The following is a 23,190-nucleotide window of genomic DNA, read 5'->3' as shown; positions in this document are numbered from 1 at the left end:
GCAAACATTTCTCTGTCACAATCGTAGACAAATTACCAAGTGCAGTTATTTTCTCTTTGTAGATAGAGGAAAGCTTTTCATTGTTACAGTTGTAGCAGAATACTAATCATGTTGCAAATTGGAATTGAATGCTACATTATCCCATGTGTCACTAGAGTTGGAAGTACAAACATGGTATGCTCACTAGTCAAGACTTTACAACTGAAAACTTTACATTACTAGTGAATAAACTAGTATATATAGTTATATGATACTAATAAATTAACAAAAATAAAGAACCAGTATGATATACTAAAAATATATATTTTGTTTACATACGATCTGCATGTTGAAAAAGTTTTCCACAATATTTATTGCTATACTGTTCCTAGTCAAAATGATCTGCTAAGCTGCTCATGTAATTCAATATTCACATTACTATATATTTTAAAAAATTATCTTTGAGCCAGCAATCATTTTTTGACCATCCATAACAGGTGTCATTCCTCTGTTAAATGCTTACTAGGTCTCAAATATTAAAAAAAGGTATTATAGTCCCCTTCCTTCCCAGCCTCCACCTCCTCAGGCTATTTAACAGGCTAAACATACCCACTTCCAAAGTTTCCTCATGATTTCTCCTGATTTCCAAGGCTTGAGTGCAGACAAATAATTGAAATTTGCTCTAAACATTAAATTACTCTTACTTTATTATGCCCTGGACATCCATCCATTTATTTATCTATCCTAAATATCCATCCTCTCTACTTTGTTCCAAATACTGTATTTCACCTAAGAACACGAGAGAGGTAAGAATTATAAATATTTCCATCTTTAATTTATACTTCATACATAATGAATTCTAAAATGCAAATGCAATAGAACTTATATTTTAAAAATTAGATTGGCAGATTTTATCCCCAAAGTATATATACTAAAGAACCAGAACAGAGAATCTCATTATCATGACTATTTTGACAGCACAAAAATGTCATGAGAGTCTTACCCCTCCTACTCCCAAATGTACCATGGTAAATTATTTTATATAATCTGGAGAATAAAAACATCAGATCATCATCTAGTAGTAGCTGATATTTACACTGCAATATTCTGGCATCTTTACCTCCATTTACCCCTCTTTTCTGGTTTTATGTATATAAAAAATTTGAAAATACCAATCATTTCTAAAATTAAGTTTTTTGTAAAACTATACTTTTGTAAGACAGTTTCTGAATCATAGCATTTAGGAAAGCTGTTAAAATTATATCTGCTTAGGAAGTTGTCTTTTAAGTTACACACCTAAAATCAGCTGAAATTTTTTAAAATAAAAAAATGTAGTATATGCTGATAAATGTAGAACAACATCTACTGAGTGACTAGAGATAGTACTTAAAGAAAAAAACTCCTAAAGTAACCAAGAAGGCCACGGAGGAAGTCCTCTGGTTTCCTACAATAAACCAGAACTCTTTTAGGCCTCAGTTTTCTCTTCTTCAGAGTAGAGGGAAATAATTTGTATCTCAGGGTTATTATAAGAAATGAATGAAGTCATATGGTAAATAATCAATACATATAGTTTCCTTTCATGCCTCCTCCACATCTATCACTGTATACTTGATCAAGTCATGGATCAGAGTAGGCTTATAAAAATCAATTAATCTAAGGACTTCACTCTATAGGCATTTAACTATTTTACAGAGATGTTGAAAACTGCTCCTAAAAACTTCTAAAATGTTTCTAGGATTATTTTTAGGAACTAAATAAACTTTCTATTGTCTGGAAATAGACATAAATTTGTAACCCTATAAAAAAGGATTTTAAAGACATAAAAACACTGCTTGAACCTAAATAGTAGGCTTAGTTTGATTAGAAATAGCCATTATCAAAATTCTACATTTTCAATATAAAATTTTACATAATATGTTGTTAAGCTTATTGTCAATAAAGACAAAGTGCTACAACTCCAGTATTTTTCTGATAAAATTTCTCATTAAATTAAGGATATTAGAACCTCACATGCTTAACATCAGAACTTGGTCACATTACTAGTACATTGTTTTTATAATCAATGCCATTGGACTGTATTAATGAAACTGAAAAACTATATGTGCAGTTTAAGAAAATTCTCTTTGGATGATATCCAAGGTAATATTAGAATAAATCTGGAGTTAACAGAAGTTTACATAAAAATGAATTGCCTGAGGATTTCAGTATTTTAGGATCATCACTAGCCTAGAAAAGTATTTTTACTCCTCAACCGGTTTCTTAACCTTTTAATCAAAAACACTGACTAAACTAGTTAAAACCTAATATTCTGAAAAAATGTGGTATAGTTGTTTCAGTTAACATATGAACTTAAAGAGGTAGAGATACTAACAATTCAATGGCATACTGCACAGTCAGGCAGGCAATGGAGAAAGGTTGAGAGAAAAAAGCTTTTTTGCATTGATAATATACCACCATTTAATTCAATAGCATAAAAAATTCTTGATACAAACTATAAGATTATAATATAATTTTGATATTCAAATTGCTGTGTGCATCCTTTCATGCTACATGAATATATTACTATAAAAGCCAAACATTGTCTTACTAAGATCAAAGAAATGTTGCCAGAAGGCTTCCATCCATTTCTGAAGATCTTCTCTATTGTCAGCTGCAAAAATATGAGTTATAGCCTGTCCAGGAACAGGGTTGATGACAGAGAAATTATGGATTCTTTTCTTGGCATCGTTATCCATTGCCCGTATTCTGGTTTCCTAAAAATTAGACAAAATTGGTGTTTTACAAGAGAATATTTCTGTAATGATCAAATATTTTATTGCTTAGCTAACATTTTACATGAATGCAACTGCCATCATAGTGCTGATCATCTGATATTTAAAATATGTAATTTTGACAGTTTTCAATATTCAAATTTAAAGCTGGGTTTTTAAAAATTCTTTATAATAAATATACTGAGTAATGTTTCAAAGTATGCTACATATAATATTTATGTTAAATTACATGAGATTAAAACATAACATCTATTTAAATATACCTCAGTTTTAGTAGGAATTCTCTGCCTTTTATATATATCTAAAGTCTGAAATATAACAAGTACAACATATCATAACTGGAATGTGAATATGTATTTCCAATAGCAATGAAACAGAAAAATCTAATATGCTTCTTATTCTAATACTCACACAGTGTTATCAGATTAAAAAATAAAAGTCTAACAGTATTCACTGAAGCAAAATAGTTAGGCTTTCCTTATTAACATGCATTTCATATTTAACAATTATTTATGAAGCTGATAGCAAAAGACCCATAGAATAAAATTATTCTCATAATAATAATAATTTCCTTAAAATTCTGAATGCAACAATCTACAACAAAGACAATGGATTTATTTGTATTAATAGTACAAATGCTTTTTCCCCTCCTCGAGTGGTACTACATGTAACACTGTGGTGATACTTATCAGCGCTATGTGCAGAGGAGAAAAAGTCTACTCCCCCATCACTCACAGTACCTGCAACAGGGCAAGCTAGCAACTACATACAGTTTTCCACTTGGGGGAAAAGGTCTGGAGTAGCACTATCTATTATGCAAGGATGGGGAATTGGATTGCATGGTTAATGATGATTATTGTATTATTTTACAGTACTATCCATTAGAAATATAATGTGATAAACATAAGATTTTCTAGTAATCACATTAAAAAAAGGTAAAATGAAACTGGTAAAAATTATGTAATTATGACATTTAAAAATATTTTATGTAATCAGTAAATCAAAAAAAATTTTTTTTTTTGTGGGACCCTCGCTGGCGGCCGGGGAACGAACCGGTGCTGCAGAGGCTGTGGGCAGCCTCGCAGCCCAGCACTCAACCGCTGAGCCACCAGGGGAGGCCCCAAAAATAATATTTTAAGATGCAATCAATAAAACACTTTTGAAATATTTTATATTCTTTTTTCACACTAAGTCTGCATTTTGTATTTACAGCACATATAAATTCAACCCAGTCACATTTTAGGTGTCCAATAGCTGCTAGTCGCTAGTGACTACATCAGGTAGAGCAATTCGAAAGGAATATGGTTAAGTCTACTGTGATGTATGCAAAAGTAAATGTATCTGGCAGTTACAAAAGCAGATTAAGAATGGGAAGAAGTTCTTTACTCCATTGAGTAGAATAAGGAGAAATTATATTTATAGTCACACAACAAAACTTAAATATCCAAACAAGGCAATATGTGGACATTTAAGCAGCAGCAAAGAGACAGGAAGAAAAACTGTCCAGCCCTTAAAAATGGGTAAATATAGATAGGTGAACACCTTATATACTACATAAGAAACTATTTCCTGAAGTAAGAATTCTTTACTTTTTGAATTGCACTGCTGCACACTGCATTATAACACTGTTATAAGATGTTATTTCAATACAAAATTTAAATACAAAAAACATAACAGAAGGCATTCTCTTATTCAAAATCACATGACAAAATATGTATACTGTATAAAATAGCAACTTAAATTTGAAACTTTGGAGTATCACAAACTATAAAGATAACCATCTTAGAGACAGTTTAACCTGTCATTTAAAATATATAGGAATGTAAGTGTCTTCAGGGGCTTGTAATGGATTTATGGCCAGCACTGCAATTTTATTATAATAGGATCTTTTTATACTCCTATGCCTTGGTAATAAACTTTGTCAATTAGTTCTTTTAAGTAATTAATTATAGAATATAAAAAAATGCTGCCCTAATTGGCATCATTGAAGTCTGAAAATACAAGTAGTTAACTTCTTTAAATATCAAGCTTATCACTACTGGAGAGAATGATGTAAACTTTTGGAAGAATCATTGATATGCTTCTTTTTTTTTTTAAAGATTGTATTTTTATTTATGTTTGCATAGAAGAATTGGGGTGTAGGTCAGAGCTGCGGGGGATGAGAGGATTCACCAGAGACAGAATGGGGAGCAGAACAGGTGGATCTACTGAAATGCACTGCTGACAGGTGCAGCAGACAAGACAGGAGAGGTCTTCTGTGCCATGTGAGTCAGCTCCCTGGCCAGGGATCGAACTCAGGTAATTCAGTGATAGCGCTGAGACTTAACCCCTAGGCCCTGATATGCTTCTTTATCAAACTAACTGAAGGCTAACTCAGTAGGAGCTAAGGGGATGCTCTATTACTGTATTTGAAAAAACAAAAATAAGAAAAACAAGAAAATATTAAGAATTCTCGTTACTATTGTGCTTCTCTCCACCCAAGTCCAGTTTAATGCAAATTTCTGACTACCTTTTGTATAGGGTATTTAAGAACGTGATTTTATAGATGAATACCATGTACATTTTTGGTAATATTTAGATTATCATTTCAAGTGAAAATAGCTATAGAAAATCTGCTGAAGTGGATCATTTACATCCTAAGAGAATATAATGCAATAATATATAAATGCTATATTCTCCATTAACTCTACTAACTACATTTTGAAGACATGAGTTTTTAAAAGCTACAAATGAAATATAGAACAATCATATGAATTAATTTATATAGTTTACTACCCCAAGTAATTTGCAGAAAATTTTAAGCCAAAGAACTGCATGTCAAACAAAAAGTGATCAATTAAGTTTCTAATAATAGCAGAATAGGATTTGTTAATGTGTCATAACAACTGAAAACAAGTATTTGTGTCTTTAGAAAAAGAAAAATTCAAGCAAGCTGTTTTTCAGTGTGGGCAAAATATTGATAAAAGTGCTCATGGTTTCACTTCTCAAACAATGGATTAAAAAACACAAAGATGAATTTCAGTAGTTATTATTATGGGCTCACAGGATGTATTGATGAGGTAAGTATCTCACCTTAGCAGGATACTTGGTGTTCCTACCCTTCCATCATTTCTAAATATTGCCCAGTAGCCACTAAGAGATTTTAAAATATTTGATGCATAAATGAACAAGCTACAGGAACAGAAAAACTCAAATAATGATCAAATATTTTTTAGACTGACTTAGATCTAGGAGATACTCTCTAATCCAACTCTTAATTTATAGATGAGGAAATTTAGGTTCCAAGTAAGTGTTTCTTATTTTGCTTTGCGGATACCAAACACTTTCATTGATTTGGAATGCTTTAAAGTCAACTTTCATTATTTTTGGATAGACTTGAGATAATTCACGCTAAAATTTTAATCTTTGACTGGCTCCACTTTTATCAATCAGCATATATTGAACTGCAATCTTCCATTGTATATGATGGTAGATACCTAGAGAAAGCCAAAGGAAGTCAATAAAAATGTAATCTGACATCAATTTTGTAACAAAATATAACTCTGAATGTTCATTATTTTGAATTAACCAATCTTTCTATTTCCATAATGGAAAGTTACTATATCAAGTCTAGACTTATGAATTATTTTTTACTTTGTTTTCACTATGAGGTATTTAAAAAGTCTGTGTACCCAGAATATGATCTCTAAGTACTCTTTCTTACTAAAAGGAACCAGAGCTCTTAGAGAAATGGATGATTTCCAACCAAGGTCAGAAAATGTATAGAATGATCCTGGAACATCACACCCTACCAGAAATGAAAAAGTACAAGGTTGATATCAAAAGGACTCAACAGCCAACTTGAAAAGGCTTCCAGCATCTAACCATAGGGTAAAGTGAAGAGTAAGAATTGCAAAGGTAATGGGTTGACACAAGAAATGTCCTTAAGTCCACAACTTCTCAATGCTATTTAAAACTAACTCACTGGTCACCTTTGAAGGATGCTAGAGTATCACTTCATTGTTTTGTAACTAGTTTATAAATGCAAGAAAAAAATCAAATAAATCATGTATTCTGTTTTTCCTATAAAAATATTGAACCTTAACCAAACGGCTGATAGAAATATGTTTATAAACAAGAATGTCTAAATGTCACCATTTTGCAATCCCCAATGAAATGAAAGGATCTACGTAATGCTCTTCACTAGGTTTTAATATGAGTGGAATACCTCCAGATAAAAGTAGACATTTTCTAAGATATTACTACTAATCAGCTAACAAAAAACCCCTCATAAATCTGATCTAAAATATAGGGAAAAAATCTGATCTAAAATATAGGGCAAAAATATATAGGGGAAGATGCAATCAGCAAAATTCAGAGTATGGAAAATCTTACAGAAAAATGACCCAAATTCTTCAACAAATAAATGGTATGTGATTGTATCCATTGGTTATATGTGAGAGTAAGGGAGAGGGAAAGGGACAGCCGGAGGGGTAAGGGTAAAAGGAGAGGGAGAAGGAGAGAACAGGAGATAAAGAGAATAAAAGTCAGTAGGTTAATAAACTTAAGAAAGCAATAAATCAACTGTAATGTATGACCCTTATTTGAATCCTGATTTAAGAAAAATTGTTTAAAAATTACAAGACTGGGACCTCCCTGGTGGCACAAGAGGTTAGGTGTCAGCAATTAGGAAGCCATTAGCAATCACAGCAGCATGAGTTCAATCCCCTGCCAGGGAGCTGACCCACATGGCTCAGCAGACCTCTCCTGTCTCGCCCTCTGCTAGCCTTAGCAGTGTTAGTTCAGTAGATCTGCCTGTTCTGCTCCCTATTCTGTCTCTGGTGAATCCTCTCAGCCCCCACACCTCTGGCCTGTACCCCAGTACTTCTACGTAAGACTAAATAAAATCTTAAAAAAAATACAAGATTGGGAAATTTGAACAGTCTAGATTTTTGATGATATAGTGACTATATATGGTTATATATTTTCTTAAGGATGACAATTATAATACTTACAAGTAAAATAATGTGGTTTCTAGGATTTGCTTTAAAACATTCTATAGTGGTGATAATATGTAAAAGTGCAGATGAGCTCACTTGTACTATTCTCCTTACAGATTATCTTGAAATTTTCCAGAGTATCAATTTTAAAAATAAAACTCAATTACAAAAAAAAGTGCCTGTTTTCTCATATATGATGCACAGATAATTCTATTTCACTCACACATTCCTTACAAACATGTAAAGATAAATGAATTCTTTGAAAGGTATCTGATCTAAAGTCTTGTCAGTCAGGACTAAAGACAAAATGTTGCAAGCTAAAAACAAGTCTAGACTTTATATATACTCTAGTAACAAAGAAAGCATACCTTCACAAAACATGACAAGGAAGGTTTGACATGTGTAAAGCATAAACATAAGGTTAAACAAAGTATTAGATATGATTTGTATTAGTGTGATGTAATTATTTTCAATTTATGTCAATGAAGTCAGATGTAAACTCCTAAGGGAAAAGGCTGTTTAAAAAATATTTGTTATATTTAATATAGAACCATCTGAATAGTTCACAGAGTTCAGATACTATGAGGACTAACATAATCAGAAGAAAATCCCATATGCTTCATTATAATATTGCTTGCTAGGAAGTTTATGATAAATATAATGGTTAAAAGCAATTTCAAGACAATTTAACAAAGGTCTATCACACCAAGTAATGCTATTGACTTGTTTAGTACCGATTTTATTATTCATTAAAATCAAGTGATGCATAGTATTTAAATCAAGAAAAGACTATTAAAAAAAAAAAAGAAAAGACTATTGATCTCAAAGGCCACGAGTATTTTCCATTCTATTCCCCATCCCATTGGCAATGGATAAAACTTTTGGCTAATAAAATGCTTCCTACAGTGTACAAGAGATTCAGTGCCTCCAGTTAAGTATCCCTTATTGAGAATGTCTTGCTCAACACACAAGTTTTTGAAGTTGAAGCAATCACTTTGAAGTAAATCATCCTTTCAAATTTGGATTGAAAGAGGGGAGAGGAATAGATTTTAGGCTTTTCTTAATGTGACTATTTCCACAGATGGCTGCCTATGAAAATTAATAAACTGACTTAGCCTTACAGGATATACCATTAGAAAGACAAGAATTAAGAAACAGATTTTGTGATCCAAATAACAAAACTATTACTTATATAACTCACTGACTGCAGAATTTGTGTTTTCACAGTTTTTAAAGTAGTCATAGTTTTTAAAGTAGTATTAAGTAAAATTATTATTTTCTAGATCATGAAAAGACAAACAGGGACATCGAGCTTATGTTTAACATTATTAAATATAAAAATATCTTAAGAGACCCACTATTAGTAATATACTAAAAACTGAAACAAAATGTTATTTTTTTTTTTTAATTTTTTTTTCTTTTATAGAGGCATGTTTTATTTATTTATTTATTTATTTATTTATTTGTTTGTTTGTTTGTTTTGTTTGTACATGCACTGGGTACAGTCAGAAGCGCGGGAGGGTGAGAGAATTCACCAGAGCCAGAGCGGGGAGCAGAGCAGGCAGAAGGACCAAAGTACACTGCTGAGGGGAGCAGCGGGTGGCAGGAGAGGTCTGCACGCCATGTGGGACCCTCCTCCGGTAGCCGGGGAGCAGCCGGGAATCGAACCGGCGCCGCAGAGGCAGTGGGCAGCTTCGCAACCCAGCGCTCAACCGCTGCGCCACCGGGGAGGCCCCAAAATGTTATTTTTTAAAGTTATTTGGTGCTTACCTGTTCTACATTTCAGAAAATAAGTAGGCATTTAGAAAAGATCCTGTTTATCTAAAAATATACTAATAGCATACATCTCTTAGAAATATGTAAACAAAACTATTAAAATATACCTTATATTTAAAAACCAAGTAATTTAAAACACTGAATAGATAAAAATCAATGAGTTTGTCATAACTCATGAGCTGGGGGGTGGGGTGTGTGTGTGTGTGTGTGTGTGTGCGTAAGTTAACAAGTGCAACTTTCACTTGCTATCTCTGCAGGGGTAATACCACCCCAATACATATTGTCAGGATCAATACAATACCAATTACATACTCTGAAAACTGATAATCAAAACATAAAACATTTATCTTGCCATTTCAGGAGGGACTCTAATTCATTCCTAGTTGAGGAAAAAAAAACTCCTTTATAAAACAATACTAATATACTTATAAAGAAGGTAGATATATATGTAGTCTCCAATGTAATGACCAATTAAACAAGAGCAATCAGGTCACTAAAACCAATAGGTGAGAAGATTGTGGACAACAACGCTATTCATACAGTGTCAAAATATCACCTTATTGACTTCTTGTTAACAGTAAAGAGGAAATGCCTACCTTTTTAGTGGAAGGATGGTCACCACCTTTACCAAACTATTAAGCTTGGCATTGCCAATAATGTGGCAACTGAATAGGATGTTCTATAAAGCACTGGTCATTATCCACAAAAAAATATTTAAAGTGAATCTAATCAATTCTCCAGATCTATATCACAGTTTAGTAAAATAAAGATGCATAATCCTTGAATATTTCTAGATTCTAAAGGATATTTTGGGGACAACAGGGAAATCTAAATATGGACTGGGTTTCAGATGATACAAAGGAATTACAGTTAATTTATTTGTGATAATGCTATTGTTATTATAATTATATACTTGTAAAATTTATAGAGTCCTACGTTAAACGTTGTTTCTCTACACAAGTTGCTTCTCTCTCTTGTGAATTGTACCCATATATTCCACAATGTTCATAGCAACATTATTTATAATAAGCGGAATATAGAAACAGTCTAAATGTTTATCAATAGAAGATTGGATCAAGAAGATATGGTACATCTACATCATGGAATATCATATGGCATGATAAAAAAAAGGATGAAATGCAGTCATTTTCAACAAAATGGAGGAAATTTGAGAGAATTATATGTAGTAGCAAAGTCAGAATGAAAAAAAAGTACTGGATATTTACACAGAAGACAATTCTATAATGTAAAACACTTTCAAAAACCATGGACATTGTTAGGACTGTGAGGTTAAGTGATAGAGAGGAAGGGATAAGAGGTTAAAGGGATGGCATTGGGGAAAAAAGGATATGAATACATGTATTTTCCTTATGGTAATTAAGAGAAAAATATATAAATATATAAGCAAGTAAATAAACAATTGGTACAAGAAATAAATAAAAAATGCTGGGGACAAATCCTCAGAAGGTGGACTATTTTTGATTTGAGCAACATGTTTATTATTATTATTTTTATATTTTCACATTATTGTTCATTTTTTAACAATATTTGATCTCCCCCCTCAGGTGTAGTTTCCCACCACCACAGCACTGGGAACCATCACCATAGTCCCTTGTGATTTGCCAAACACTTTAACAGACCTTCATGGTTGCAGCAAACTAGAGCTGAGGGTTAGCAGTGGTTAGAGTAAGACATGTTTTTAATAAAGAAAAAATTTTAATTTCCGGGAGCCCACACAGGTGGGCTGGAATGGGGAGAAACTGGTGGAGATGAAGAGACCCTATCTTTTCAGATAAGAGATCAGAGAAAGTGTCGAGAAAGCAAGGAGAGCAAAAAGTCCAGAAGCTGGGGACTTCATAAAAGAAATGATTCATGAAAATGTTCTAAGAACAAAAATGAAGCAGGGGTACAGAAAGGAGTTAGAGAGAAACAAAAAACAAAAGTGCCTCCAGAAAGCCTATGAATTTGGGCTATTCAGGAGGTTGGCCTTTGAGTTATACAAATAAAGAGTGGACAATAAAAAACAGAAAATAGCTACTGCATTAAAGTAGTAGTTTTCCAGTTTAATTTGTATATATGTATTTTTAAAGATTTATTTATTTATTTATACAAGCCATGGATACAGTCAGAAGTGCGGGAGGGTGAGAGAATTCACCAGAGCCAGAGCGGGGAGCAGAGCAGGCAGAAGGACCGAAGTACACTGCTGAGGGGAGCAGCGGGCGGCAGGAGAGGTCTGCGCGCCATGCGGGACCCTTCTCCGGTGGCCGGGGAGCAGCCGGGGATCGAATCGGCGCTTTCAAGGCTGCGGGCAGCTTCGCAACCCAGCGCTCAACCTCTGTGCCACTGGGGAAGCCCTAATTTGTATATTTTTATTCATGTGTTCCTGGGACATTAAGATACTTTTTTAAAGACAGCTTTACAAAAATTTTTAGCATCTAGTATATCATGTCTCTATTTAAAATTGTTTCATGAATTTCTTAGTCATTGTCTCACTTTGTAGATTTTCATTCTTTCTTACAGATATTTACATGCTTTTTATTTATTTATTTATATAAGAACCAGGGTACAGGCCAGATGTGCGGGAGGGTGAGAGGATTCACCAGAGACAGATCGGGGAGCAGAACAGGCAGACTGACTGAAATACACTGTTGAGGGGAGCAGCAGTGCGAGACAAGAGAGGTCTGCCGCACCATGTGGGTTGAACCAGCACTACAGAAGCTGCAGACAGCTTCATAGCGCTGCACTCAATCGCCTGTGCCACCAGGGAGGCCCTATTTACATTCTTTTATACTGTACTTCACAGCACACCATTCACTCAAACAAGTGAAAGAGTGGAACATTGTACATCAAGCTCAGAAATAAATCTAAGTTATATTCCAAGCTAATATGACAAAGTTGTTATTTTGTATCAGTAAAAAAACAGTGACATGTTGAAGTACTGAAAGATCAAGTGTCAATAATGGAGATACGTTTTAAAATAGGTCAGCAAAAACTAGGTAAGTTTATGAAACTTCAAATGTTCAGTTATAAGACAGTAAGAAATGAGATCTAATGAGAACATACTACAGTTGATAACTATTGTATAATTGACATTTACTAAGAGACAGAAATTAAATGTTTTCACAAAAAATATATTTTTTTTTAATTTATTTGTCTGTTTTTGTTTATACAAGCACTGGGTACAGTCAGAAGCGCGGGAGGGTGAGAGAATTCACCAGAGCCAGAGCGGGGAGCAGAGCAGGCAGAAGGACCGGAGTACACTGCTGAGGGGAGCAGCGGGCGGCAGGAGAGGTCTGCGCGCCATGTGCGACCCTCCTCTGGTGGCCTGGGAGCAGCCAGGGATCGAACCGGCGCCGCAAAGGCTGCGGGCAGCTTCGCAACCCAGCACTCAACCGCTGCGCCACCAGGGAGGCCCCCACAAAAAAGATTTAATTTGCATTTTCCTGATTATAAGGGATGGTGAACATTTTTTCATATGCCTGTTGGCCATTTGCATTTCCTCTTTGGAGAAATTTCTTTTAAGTTCTTCTGCCCATTTCTTGACTGGATTGTAAATTTACTTTGTTTTTGTTGAGTTGTGTGAGTTCTTTGTATATCTTTGTGATCAGTCCCATATCAGTTGTATGGAGTGCAAAGATTTTTTTCCCAATCAGTGGGGTGTCTCTTTGTTTTGATTAATGTCTCTTTTGCTGTATAGAAGCTTTTCAGTTTGATATAATCCCAGGTGTTTATCTTTTCCTTGACTTTCTTTGCTTTGGGTGATGAGTCTTTAAATGTTTTTGAGACGTATGTCTTGCAGTGTTTTACCTATATTGTCTTCTATATATTTTATGGTTTCAGTTTTTTTTGTTTTTTTTTTAAGATTTATTTATTTATTTATACAAGCACTGGGTACAGTCAGAAGCGCAGGAGGGTGAGAGAATCCACCAGAGCCAGAGCGGGGAGCAGAGCAGGCAGAAGGACGGAAGTACACTGCTGAGGGGAGCAGCGGGCGGCAGGAGAGGTCCGCACGCCATGTGGGACCCTCCTCCGGTGGCCGGGATGCAGCCGGGGATTGAACCAGCGCTGCAGAGGCGGCAGGAGCTTCGCAACCCAGCGCTCAACCGCTGCGCCACCGGGGAGGCCCTGGTTTCAGGTCTTTTGTCCAGTTCTTATCAGGGAAATGCAAATCAAAACCACATTGAGAGGACCTCCCCTGGTGGCGCAGGCAGTTGAGTGCAGTGCTGTGAAGCTGTCCGCAGCCTCTACAGCGCCGGTTTGATCCCGGCCAGCTGGTGAGGGTCCCACATGACCAAGCAGACCTCCCCTGTCTCGCCCGCTGCTCCCCTCAGCAGTGTATGTCGTCAGTCTGCCTGTTCTGTTCCCGCTATGTCTCTAGTGAATCCTCTCACCCTCCCACGCAACTGGCCTGTATTCCGGTTCTTGTATAAATAAATAAGTTAATTAAAAAAAAGATTAAAAAAAAAACACATTGAAATACCACCTTACACCAGTAAGAATGGCACATATCAAAAAAAACAAGCAACAACAAATGTTGGCAAGGGTGTGGTAAAAAGGAACTCTTCTACATTGCTGGTGGGAGTGCAAACTGGTCCGAGCACTATGGAAAGCTGTCTGGAGGTCCTCAGTCTACTAAAAATGGAGCTACCATATGACCCAGCAATTCCACTATTAGGGAATCTACCCAAAGGACACAAAAACATTGATTCAAAAGAACACCTGTACCCCTATGTTTATTGCAGCATTGTTTACAATAGGTAAAAAATGGAAACAACCCAAATGCCCAAAAATAGATGACTAGATCAAGAAGATGTGGTATATATACACAAAGGAATATTGTTCAGCAATCAAAAAAAATAAACTCATGCCATTATTCGCAGCAACATGGATGGAGCTAAAAGAAATTATGTTCAGTGAAATAAGTCAGAAGAAAAAAGAAAAATACCACATGGTTTTACTTATAGCAGGAATATAGGGGAACCAAATAAGACATCAGTGTAAAAAAATAATAGTACAAAGCACAACAAAGCAAAAACAGACAATTATAAATCAGACACATACTGCAGGGGAGGAGGAGGGAAAGGGATAAGAGGGAGGGAATGAGGAGCACAGGGGACTGAGGTGATGATGCATGGGTATACTGGTGAAGAAAACTCTATGGGGACAACACCTGAGGGAGTGGGGGGGAAGCAAATATTGTTTAAAAATGAACAATGATGTAAAACATAAAAAAATTAATTAAAAAAGATTTAAAAATGATAATAAATTACTATAATGACTATACAACTGTATATTATTTGTCAAAATTATCTGCTAACTTACAATTGGTGAATTTTATTTTATGCAATCTATACTATCATGAAACTGATTAAAATGTAAATAAAATATGAAGTGTTTAACAAAAGATCAAAACAAAAGCAAATATGACAACATGGTAACTTTTAAATTTACTTAGTATACATGGTATAATGATCACTATAGTTTCTCAATTTTTTGGTAAATTTATTTCATAAGTTAAGAAAAAATTGTAAAATTTACTTTAATAGGATATAATATATGACAGTTGTTTTTGGAAGTAACATACAGATTTCTTGTCAGATTATAATTAACAATTAAATAAGGAGATCAATGGTGTTTATTCTTATGAGTGAGGTTTTTAAACAAGTAGAAGGATTCAGATGAATCCTGCAGTTGAAGTAGGAATTGCAAAGAGAAAAATTTCTACAGAGAAAGGGCAGGATTCAGCATTACAGTAAACTTAGCTGGCACTACCACAATGCTAGAGAATGGAAGGTTTTATTATCACTTTAATCTTTTGAGCTCAGCAACTAAATTATATTAATCTTCCCAAACTTAAATCTTATCCCATGGTTTAATCTTAAAGTTCTTTTTTAGAGGATGCATTGTAGACAAAAGTTACAATGAAGGATTTATGTCATCAATCCTCAGGGTCAAATATAGCCCATATTGTCCCTTCAGTCTAGGGCTGATTCTATATAGATTACTAGATTAATCATTTTTCTGTGAATTTATAACGGTCAATTGAGGAATCACCACTGGGATTTCTAAGTATGCTGATTTCAGTCATCTTAATAATGGAACTGATTGACTACAGAATCCCATCAGTGGCTGGGCTGTCAACTTTTATTACCATGAGGAAAAATGAGTCAATTGAAAAAAGGTCAATTCAGTCAGACCATGAAACACTGTTAACCACTTTCCTGGAATTAGACCCTTGTCATGAGACAAGAAAATATAGATACACTAGCTACAATAACAGAGGAGTTCCATTATAATTGTCCCTCTTAAATTTAAATGGTAAAGATTCATAAGTCATTGTCTACAGATAACGCATTTTATGTCTTCAGGTCCTGAAAGCTACTTTTTACTTGCAAAATGGTTTCAGAGTAGGCATGGGGATAGGAAAAAGTCTAATTTTGCCTTCTAAATCTAGGCCAGAGGTAGCAGTATGTCTATGAGAAAACAGAAAAGTAGTCTATGAATTTTTATCTATTTTTTTGCTATTCATTAGGAAAAGAGTGAGTCATATAATTTTACTTACCTAGCTAGACAAGTTCTATCTCATCTCTGAGTCTGTTTCTTCATTTGTAAAACAGAAATAATACACCTGTAAAACAGGGTTGACTTACCTGTTCTGCCTACCTTAAAGGGCTGAGATAAGGTGAAATGAATACCTTGAAGACTGTTCTCAAGTAAAACAAATGACTTTGAAAATATTTATTTACATTACATTTGAATTTGGTTTTTGACTTTCCATATTCATTTGCACAACATGTAAGGGAAAAGAATAGTAGGGTTTCATTTTTACTATCTACTGAGTTTGTAAAAAGAACAGGTTAGAAAAATTTACCTATGTAGAACTCTTGTCAAAAATATTTACCCTGAATCTAGGAAGCAATTGGTTAAATACAGATTTGGGGATTTGCCTAAGTTTTCCAAAAATATCAAGGTGGGGGCGGGGGAAGGCAGTAAGAGAAAAGAATGTGTCCTTTAGATGGAAAAGAAACAAAGATATGGTAACCAGATACAATTTGTACTAGTTGATGGGGGTCCTGGGTCAAACAACAGATAAAAATTAGTACAGTGTGGAGACAATTTGTTCTGTATATTAGATGATGTTATTATATAGCAGTAAATTTCTTGAGTGTAACACTAATAGGGTTATGAAGGAAATATCTTTGTTTTTAGGAGAAATTTTCTAGGAAAAAAATGTTATGCTCTTTGCTACACTTTCAAATAGCTCAGAAAAAAAAAGTTATACATTCTAAAGAGAAAGCAAAAGTGGCAAAATGATTACTACAGATGTAGGTGAAGGAATACAGACATCCATTACTCTCTTCCTTCAACTCTCCTGCACATCTAACATTTTCAAAAGACTAATGTGGGGAAAAGCAAAATGAAGAATAAGCAAAATAAAATAAGAATTGGTATGTAATAAAAATATATTAATTTTCCAAAAATAGAATTATAATTTCATAAACCTAATTTTCTAAACTAAAATAAATTCACTATTTTACAATATTGAGGTATATTACTTAAGAGAAACTAATCTTTGCAATACACAAAACAAATAAATTAAGAGGACTTAATTATATAGTAAAAGTCTCACTGAAGGAATTCTTCCAGTAAAAAGTAGTGCTACTTCTAAAAGCAGTATAAAAAGACAAAATGTTACCACTGAAAACAATCGTAACAATTAATTCAAATCCTTATAGATTAGTAGACCATTATCTATGTCATCAGACCATACTACTTAATATTTTATTTGAAAGGAAAATCTAAAGACAAGTAGAACATACACTGTTAACAGACATGGTGGTCATATTTTATCATTTACTTCAATTCAACCATTCCAAAGACAAGCAAAGTAAAACAGCTAGAAACAATGAGGTACCTCTAGAGGTAGAAAACATGGCATTTTGCCCGAGAAATGCCATTCAAGTATTCTAGAGTAGGAATGCATACAATGGGGAGGGATTCTGTAATAAACTAGACTTGGATAAAAAGATACATTTAAGATCGTGCAAAAAAATAAGTAGCCTTAAAAACCATAATATACATAGATGCTGAGAAAGCATTTGACAAAGTACAACACCAATTTGTGATAAAGGCCCTTGAAATTCTCGGGATATAAGGAACATACCTCATCATCATAAAGGCCATATATGACAAGCCCACAGCCAGTATCATTCTCAATGGTAAAAAGCTGAAAGCATTTCCATTAAGATCTGGAACAAGACAAGGATGTCTATTCTCACCACTGCTTTTCAACATAATACTGGAAGTTCTAGCCAGAGCAATAAGACAAGAGAAAGACATACAAGGAATCCAGATAGGCAAGGAAGAAGTCAAACTATCACTATTTGTATATGATATGATACTATACATAGAAAACCCCAAAAACTCCACAGAAAAACTAATTAAACTAATCAATCAGTTTAGTAAAGTGGCAGGACACAAAATCAATGCACAAAAATCAGTAGCCTTCCTATACACAAACAATAAATCTGAAGAAGAAATCAAGAAAACTATTCCTCTTATTATTGAAACAAAAAAAAAAAATCAAATGCTTGGGAATAAACCTAACAAAAGAAGTAAAGGACCTATACAAAGAAAACTATAAACACTGTTAAAAGAAATAGAAGTAGACACAAAGAAATGGAAAGCTATCCCTTGCTCATGGTTCGGAAGAATTAACATTATCAAAATGGCCATCCTACCAAAAGCAATCTACAGATTCAGTGCTATTCCAATTAAAATTTCAATGTCATTCTTCAAAGAAATAGAAAAAATATTGATGAAATTCATGTGGAGCCACCAAAAACCCCAAATAGCCAAAACCCTCCTGAAAAAAAAAAGAAGGGGATGGAGGCATCACTCTCCCAGATTTCAAACTATACTACAAAGCCATAATAATCAAAACTGCATGGTATTGGAACCAGAACAGACACACGGAACAATGGAACCAAACAGAAAACACAGAAATAAACCCAGAGATTTATGGTCAAATAATCTTTGACAAAGGAACAAAGAATATGCACTGGAGCAAAGAAAGTTTTTCAATAAATGGTGCTGGGAAAACTGGGTCACTACAAGCAAAAGAATGAAACTTGACCACTACCTCACCCCATGCACAAAAACCAACTCAAAATGGATTAAAGAACTAGACGTAAGACCTGAAACCATAAAAGATATAGAAGGAAATATAGGCGAAACACTACATGACATGCACCTCAAAGACATCTTTACAGACACATCACCCAAAGCAGTGATAGTGAAGGCAAAGATAAACAGCTGGGATTACATTAAATTAAAGAGCTTCTGCACAGCAAAAGAGACAATAACCAAAACAAAGAGAAACCCCACCGACTGGGAGAACATTTTTGCCCACAACACTAATGGTAAAGGACTGATCACAAAAATCTACAAAGAGCTGACGAGACTCAACAAAAACAAAGAAAATAATCCAGCCAAAAAATGGGCAGAAGAGCTAAAAAGAAAATTCTCCAAAGAGGAAATACAAATGGCCAAGAGGCATACGAAAAAATGTTCAACATCACTTGTAATCAGGGAAATGCAAATCAAAGCTACAATAAGATACCATCTCACACCAGTGAGAATGGCACATATTAAAAAAACTAGCAACAACAAATGTTGGCGAGGATATGGAGAAAAAGGAACTCTCCTGCAATGCTGGTGGGAGTGCAAACTGGTCCAATCACTATGGAAAGCTGTGTGGAGATTCCTCAACCTACTGAAGATAGAGCTTCCATATGATGCAGCAATTCCACTCGTAGGTATTTACCCAAAGGACACAGATACATTCATTCCAAAGACCTGCACCCCTATGTTTATAGCAGCACTATTTATAATAGCTAAGCTTTGGAAACAACCCAAATGCCCAAAAACAGATGACTGGATCAAGACGATGTGGTACATACACACAATGGAATCTTACTCAGCATTCAAAAAAGATAAACACATGCAATTTGCAGCAACATGGATGGAGCTGGAAGGGATCATGCTCAGCGAAATAAACCAGAAAGAAAAAGAAAAATACCGGATGGTCTCACTCATAACAGGAATCTAGAAAACTTAAATAAGGGACCAGAAAGGGAAAAGAAAAGCTATAAGAAAGAAAAAATCAAAATCAACAAACAACTATGAACCAGTGACATACTACGGGGGAGCAGGGAAAGGAGGAATTGGGGTCGAAATAAGGGGGTTGTAATTGTAAGGGAAATATAAAAATAAAATAAAATAAATAAGTTTGCCTGAATGAAAAGTTTTCATTATAGATTTCTGGGTGAAAAATGTAACTAAACTTAATAGTCTCCTTTGTATCAAACCACTGTATGCATATATAAATACATGCACATATATATATTTGATAGATTGTCTAGGTGGTACAGTACTACTTTTTAAAAGCAGTGTTAAGTACTCATGTATTCTAACTGGACTGTTAGCATATTCTGTCCTGAACTGAATATTGGACAATTGCCTATCAATCCCACAAGAAATCACAAAGTACACCCAAAAATATCTTTCAATGGGTGCATTTGAATATTAACCAGAATGAGCATCACTGTAACATGAACGATCATTTATGTTTATATAATCTCTTAAAATTCATGAAAAATTCAAATGTCCTGTTAATGTAGAGTTACAGTCCTTGCTTTAAAATCTATTAACTGGTACAGATTTCCAATGACTAAGTTTTTTTAGGAAATATAGTACAGGATTTCCTCTATAAGTTCCATAATAAAAAGAAAAGATCAAATTATTGTTACGAACTATCCAATTTTAACAGTTCTTGCCTTTTCAAGATGGTAACAATATTGTTGAGAAAATAAACTTCATAAAATGTTACATCTTTATTTCCAAAAGAGTATTTCATTTACCTTGTTAATGGACACTACTAAAGTTGGTTCTACTTTAGCTTCAATTTCTTCTGGAGTGTAAAAACAATAGAGTTTACCCTCTCTCAAAACACAATACAACCGTCTCCAACTAATCAGTCCTTCTACCATTTGCTGTAAAAAAAAAAAAACAAAAACTCAGGAAACTATCAACCTTAAATCATTATCATCTTAAAGTCAACAAAATACTTAAATCATCAAAATGAAGTTAGGTTTTCCTTTAAATATGATAGAATTACCCCTTAATATACTGTACAGTAAGTGACTCAGTAGCCCCAAAGCAAAGAGTGAGTTAATATTAAAGAAGAAAAGCTTGAAATTCTGAAAAGCACTAAGCAAAATGGAGGTAATGATTAGCACATAACTTTTACAACCATAAAATCATAAATCAATGCAGTTTTAGAAAAGCTATTCTATTAAAAATTAGTGCTTAGAATTCCACAGCATTCATCTAATGACTCAGGAAAGTTATAAAAATAACTCTCACTGTTCAAAATATAATTTTTTTCTTACTGTTCTCAGAACACTGGAAAATGTTGACTGCCCTGTAAGAATGCAAATTTTCCTTCCTCCTAATGGAATCTTTTAGAAAAAGCTATTGATTCATTGAAGCCCATAATTAATTATTTACTGAATACAATAACTATGGTTATAAATAAATCAGGAGGAGATGGCACAGAGGCAGTTTTGGAAGCTTAGATGCCTAAACCATGCCAAAAGCTGACTGCCAGAAAGGCCTTTATGTGAAAGGTGTTGAGCTGTCCTTATCAGTTTCCACAAGGAGTCCTCTGTTGTTGACTATTCTATTACTGCTATTAATGAAGCACAGAAACCTGGAAAGATAGCTCCTTAGTCATCAAAACTGTATCTATCAGACCCTTTCTTTCCCACCTTCTCACCTCCAATTCTTCTCCCCCAAACCCCATATTTTATGTTTACCACTGAGAACTTTAAAAATACTTCTCAATATCAGAAGATCAAACAATTGTCTGTATAATCAGATCTAAATTGGAGTGATAATTTTAGGATATATGAAATCCTCCAACCTGATGATTAAGAAATCCTGCAAATGCATTCTCAGTCATACAAGCTGGCTGGGCAACTAATCGGCAGCACATGTTGCCATACAAGGGAAGCCAAAATGAAGACTCCTCTATTAAAAGGAGAGAAAAAAAGCCCAGTTACAATTACATTTGATTTTTTTCATTTTACAAATTTTTTTTTGCTTTATATAAGAACATATGTATAGGTTCATACAACTCAAACACTAGTACTCATTCAATAGTATAATTATGTTAGAGAAAATAGGAAAGAATATTAAATAGTTTCTAGCATACTACACCTGAAAAAGACATGGAAACTGTTATCTCTTGATCCCTTATTGAAGCTTAAAGTTATTAATCAATGAAGGTGTAAGTAAACACATTTAATGTAAAAATCATTCTAACAATTGATTTTTATATGTTAAATTGTATTTTTTCTGATTTGCATTACAATAATTATCAGTGATTTTCTGAATAAAATGCATCAGAGCAAAACTTTAAAATAAAAATTTAATAAACACTTTCACCCTTCTCCTTCCCCTTCACTTGTTGAACAATATAGCTATAATATAGCTATAAATCATTAAGTGGATCCCCCTAAGATAGGGAACTGTAACAAAGGCTGGGGGAAAAACTGTGGTGTGCCAGAGCTGGGTGCTGAGGCCAGGCAGGATGAGGAGAGTAAGAGAGCTGCCCACATGAGGTGGCAGTCTCTGAATGGGCTTAGGAGGGCAATCACATGGGGCACAGTCTAGAGCCTAAGGGCGATCTCTGTTCAGGGGATGGTTTAGTGTGGGGAGTGAGGACCCAAGCAGAGTAAGGAGTCTCCACATTTGGGTTGAGAGTCAGATTCTGAGAAGACCAAGGAAGTCATTTATCATGGGTTACCCAGACAGTATATCAGAGCCATAAGCTGAGAGAGAAGGGCATCCAAGTGGAGGGGCAGCTGGCACGGAGTGTCGGAAAACAGGCAGGCTGAGGAAGATGTCCACAGGGAATAAAGGTGAAGGCAGCCAGGTATGGAGAGTTAGATCCTGAGCAGGACACAGAGTGTCCACATGGGGCAAGAAGCAGTCCAGGGCGGTATATTAGAAGCCCAGCAGAGAAGGAAAGAGTCCATATAGCAGAGATAGGAGAATAGTTGCTTTGAAGATGACTGATTAAAGAAGAAAAAACATGGAAGATAAAAGGTTTCTCACTGTTAGAAAAAAGAAATAGAATGAATTCTGCAGTTCTGAATTAGGATTGAATGTGTGAACTTACAGTTTTCAACATATATAAGATTAAGAAAACCAAGACAAAATATATATGCAAATATGTATGCATGCATGATGCATGTATGTATATATGTATGTATGTAGCATTGTTTAATCAGAGGCCTGTAAGAAAAAGCAATACCAGAATGGCACTCTGAACAGCAGTGAATATATGTAGAATCACATCATGTCTTCTAAATACTATTTCAATTAAAAAGAACCAGAGTTCCTTGCAGAAACCGATGATTCCAGAGCAAGGGCAGGGAATGTGTATGATGACCCTAGAATATCTTGTTATGCCATTAAGCAAAGAAGTACTCAAAAATGATGAGGACAGATCATAAAGACACAGAAGTCTTGAATGGGCACACTGGTCAAATTTGAGACAATCTGAACTTCAAAATAAATAATGATGTTAAGAGATTATGAGGCACTGAATGTAGGAA

The 23,190-nt window shown here is 34.5% G+C and overlaps 1 protein-coding gene across 3 annotated transcripts in view; it reads right to left on the bottom strand.

Moving 5' to 3' along the window:
* RTKN2 (rhotekin 2) overlaps positions 1-23,190 on the bottom strand; it is an 80,334-nt gene that overhangs the window by 6,283 nt on the left and 50,861 nt on the right. For all 3 annotated transcript variants that reach the window (XM_037495897.2, XM_054689956.1, XM_054689955.1), the window contains 3 exons: positions 21,492-21,598; positions 20,428-20,559; positions 2,567-2,732 (listed from right to left, as the gene is read on the bottom strand). In XM_037495897.2, the coding sequence (XP_037351794.1) occupies positions 2,567-2,732; positions 20,428-20,559; positions 21,492-21,598 (405 nt within the window). The remainder of the gene's footprint in view (positions 1-2,566; positions 2,733-20,427; positions 20,560-21,491; positions 21,599-23,190) is intronic.

Source organism: Talpa occidentalis, unplaced genomic scaffold (assembly GCF_014898055.3).
Source record: "Talpa occidentalis isolate TD23 unplaced genomic scaffold, MPIMG_talOcc4v2.1 talOcc4.8, whole genome shotgun sequence".
NCBI classification, from domain to species: Eukaryota; Metazoa; Chordata; class Mammalia; order Eulipotyphla; family Talpidae; genus Talpa; species Talpa occidentalis.
Note: the sequence above shows the minus strand (reverse complement) of the source record. Positions and strands in the feature narration are given on the sequence as shown.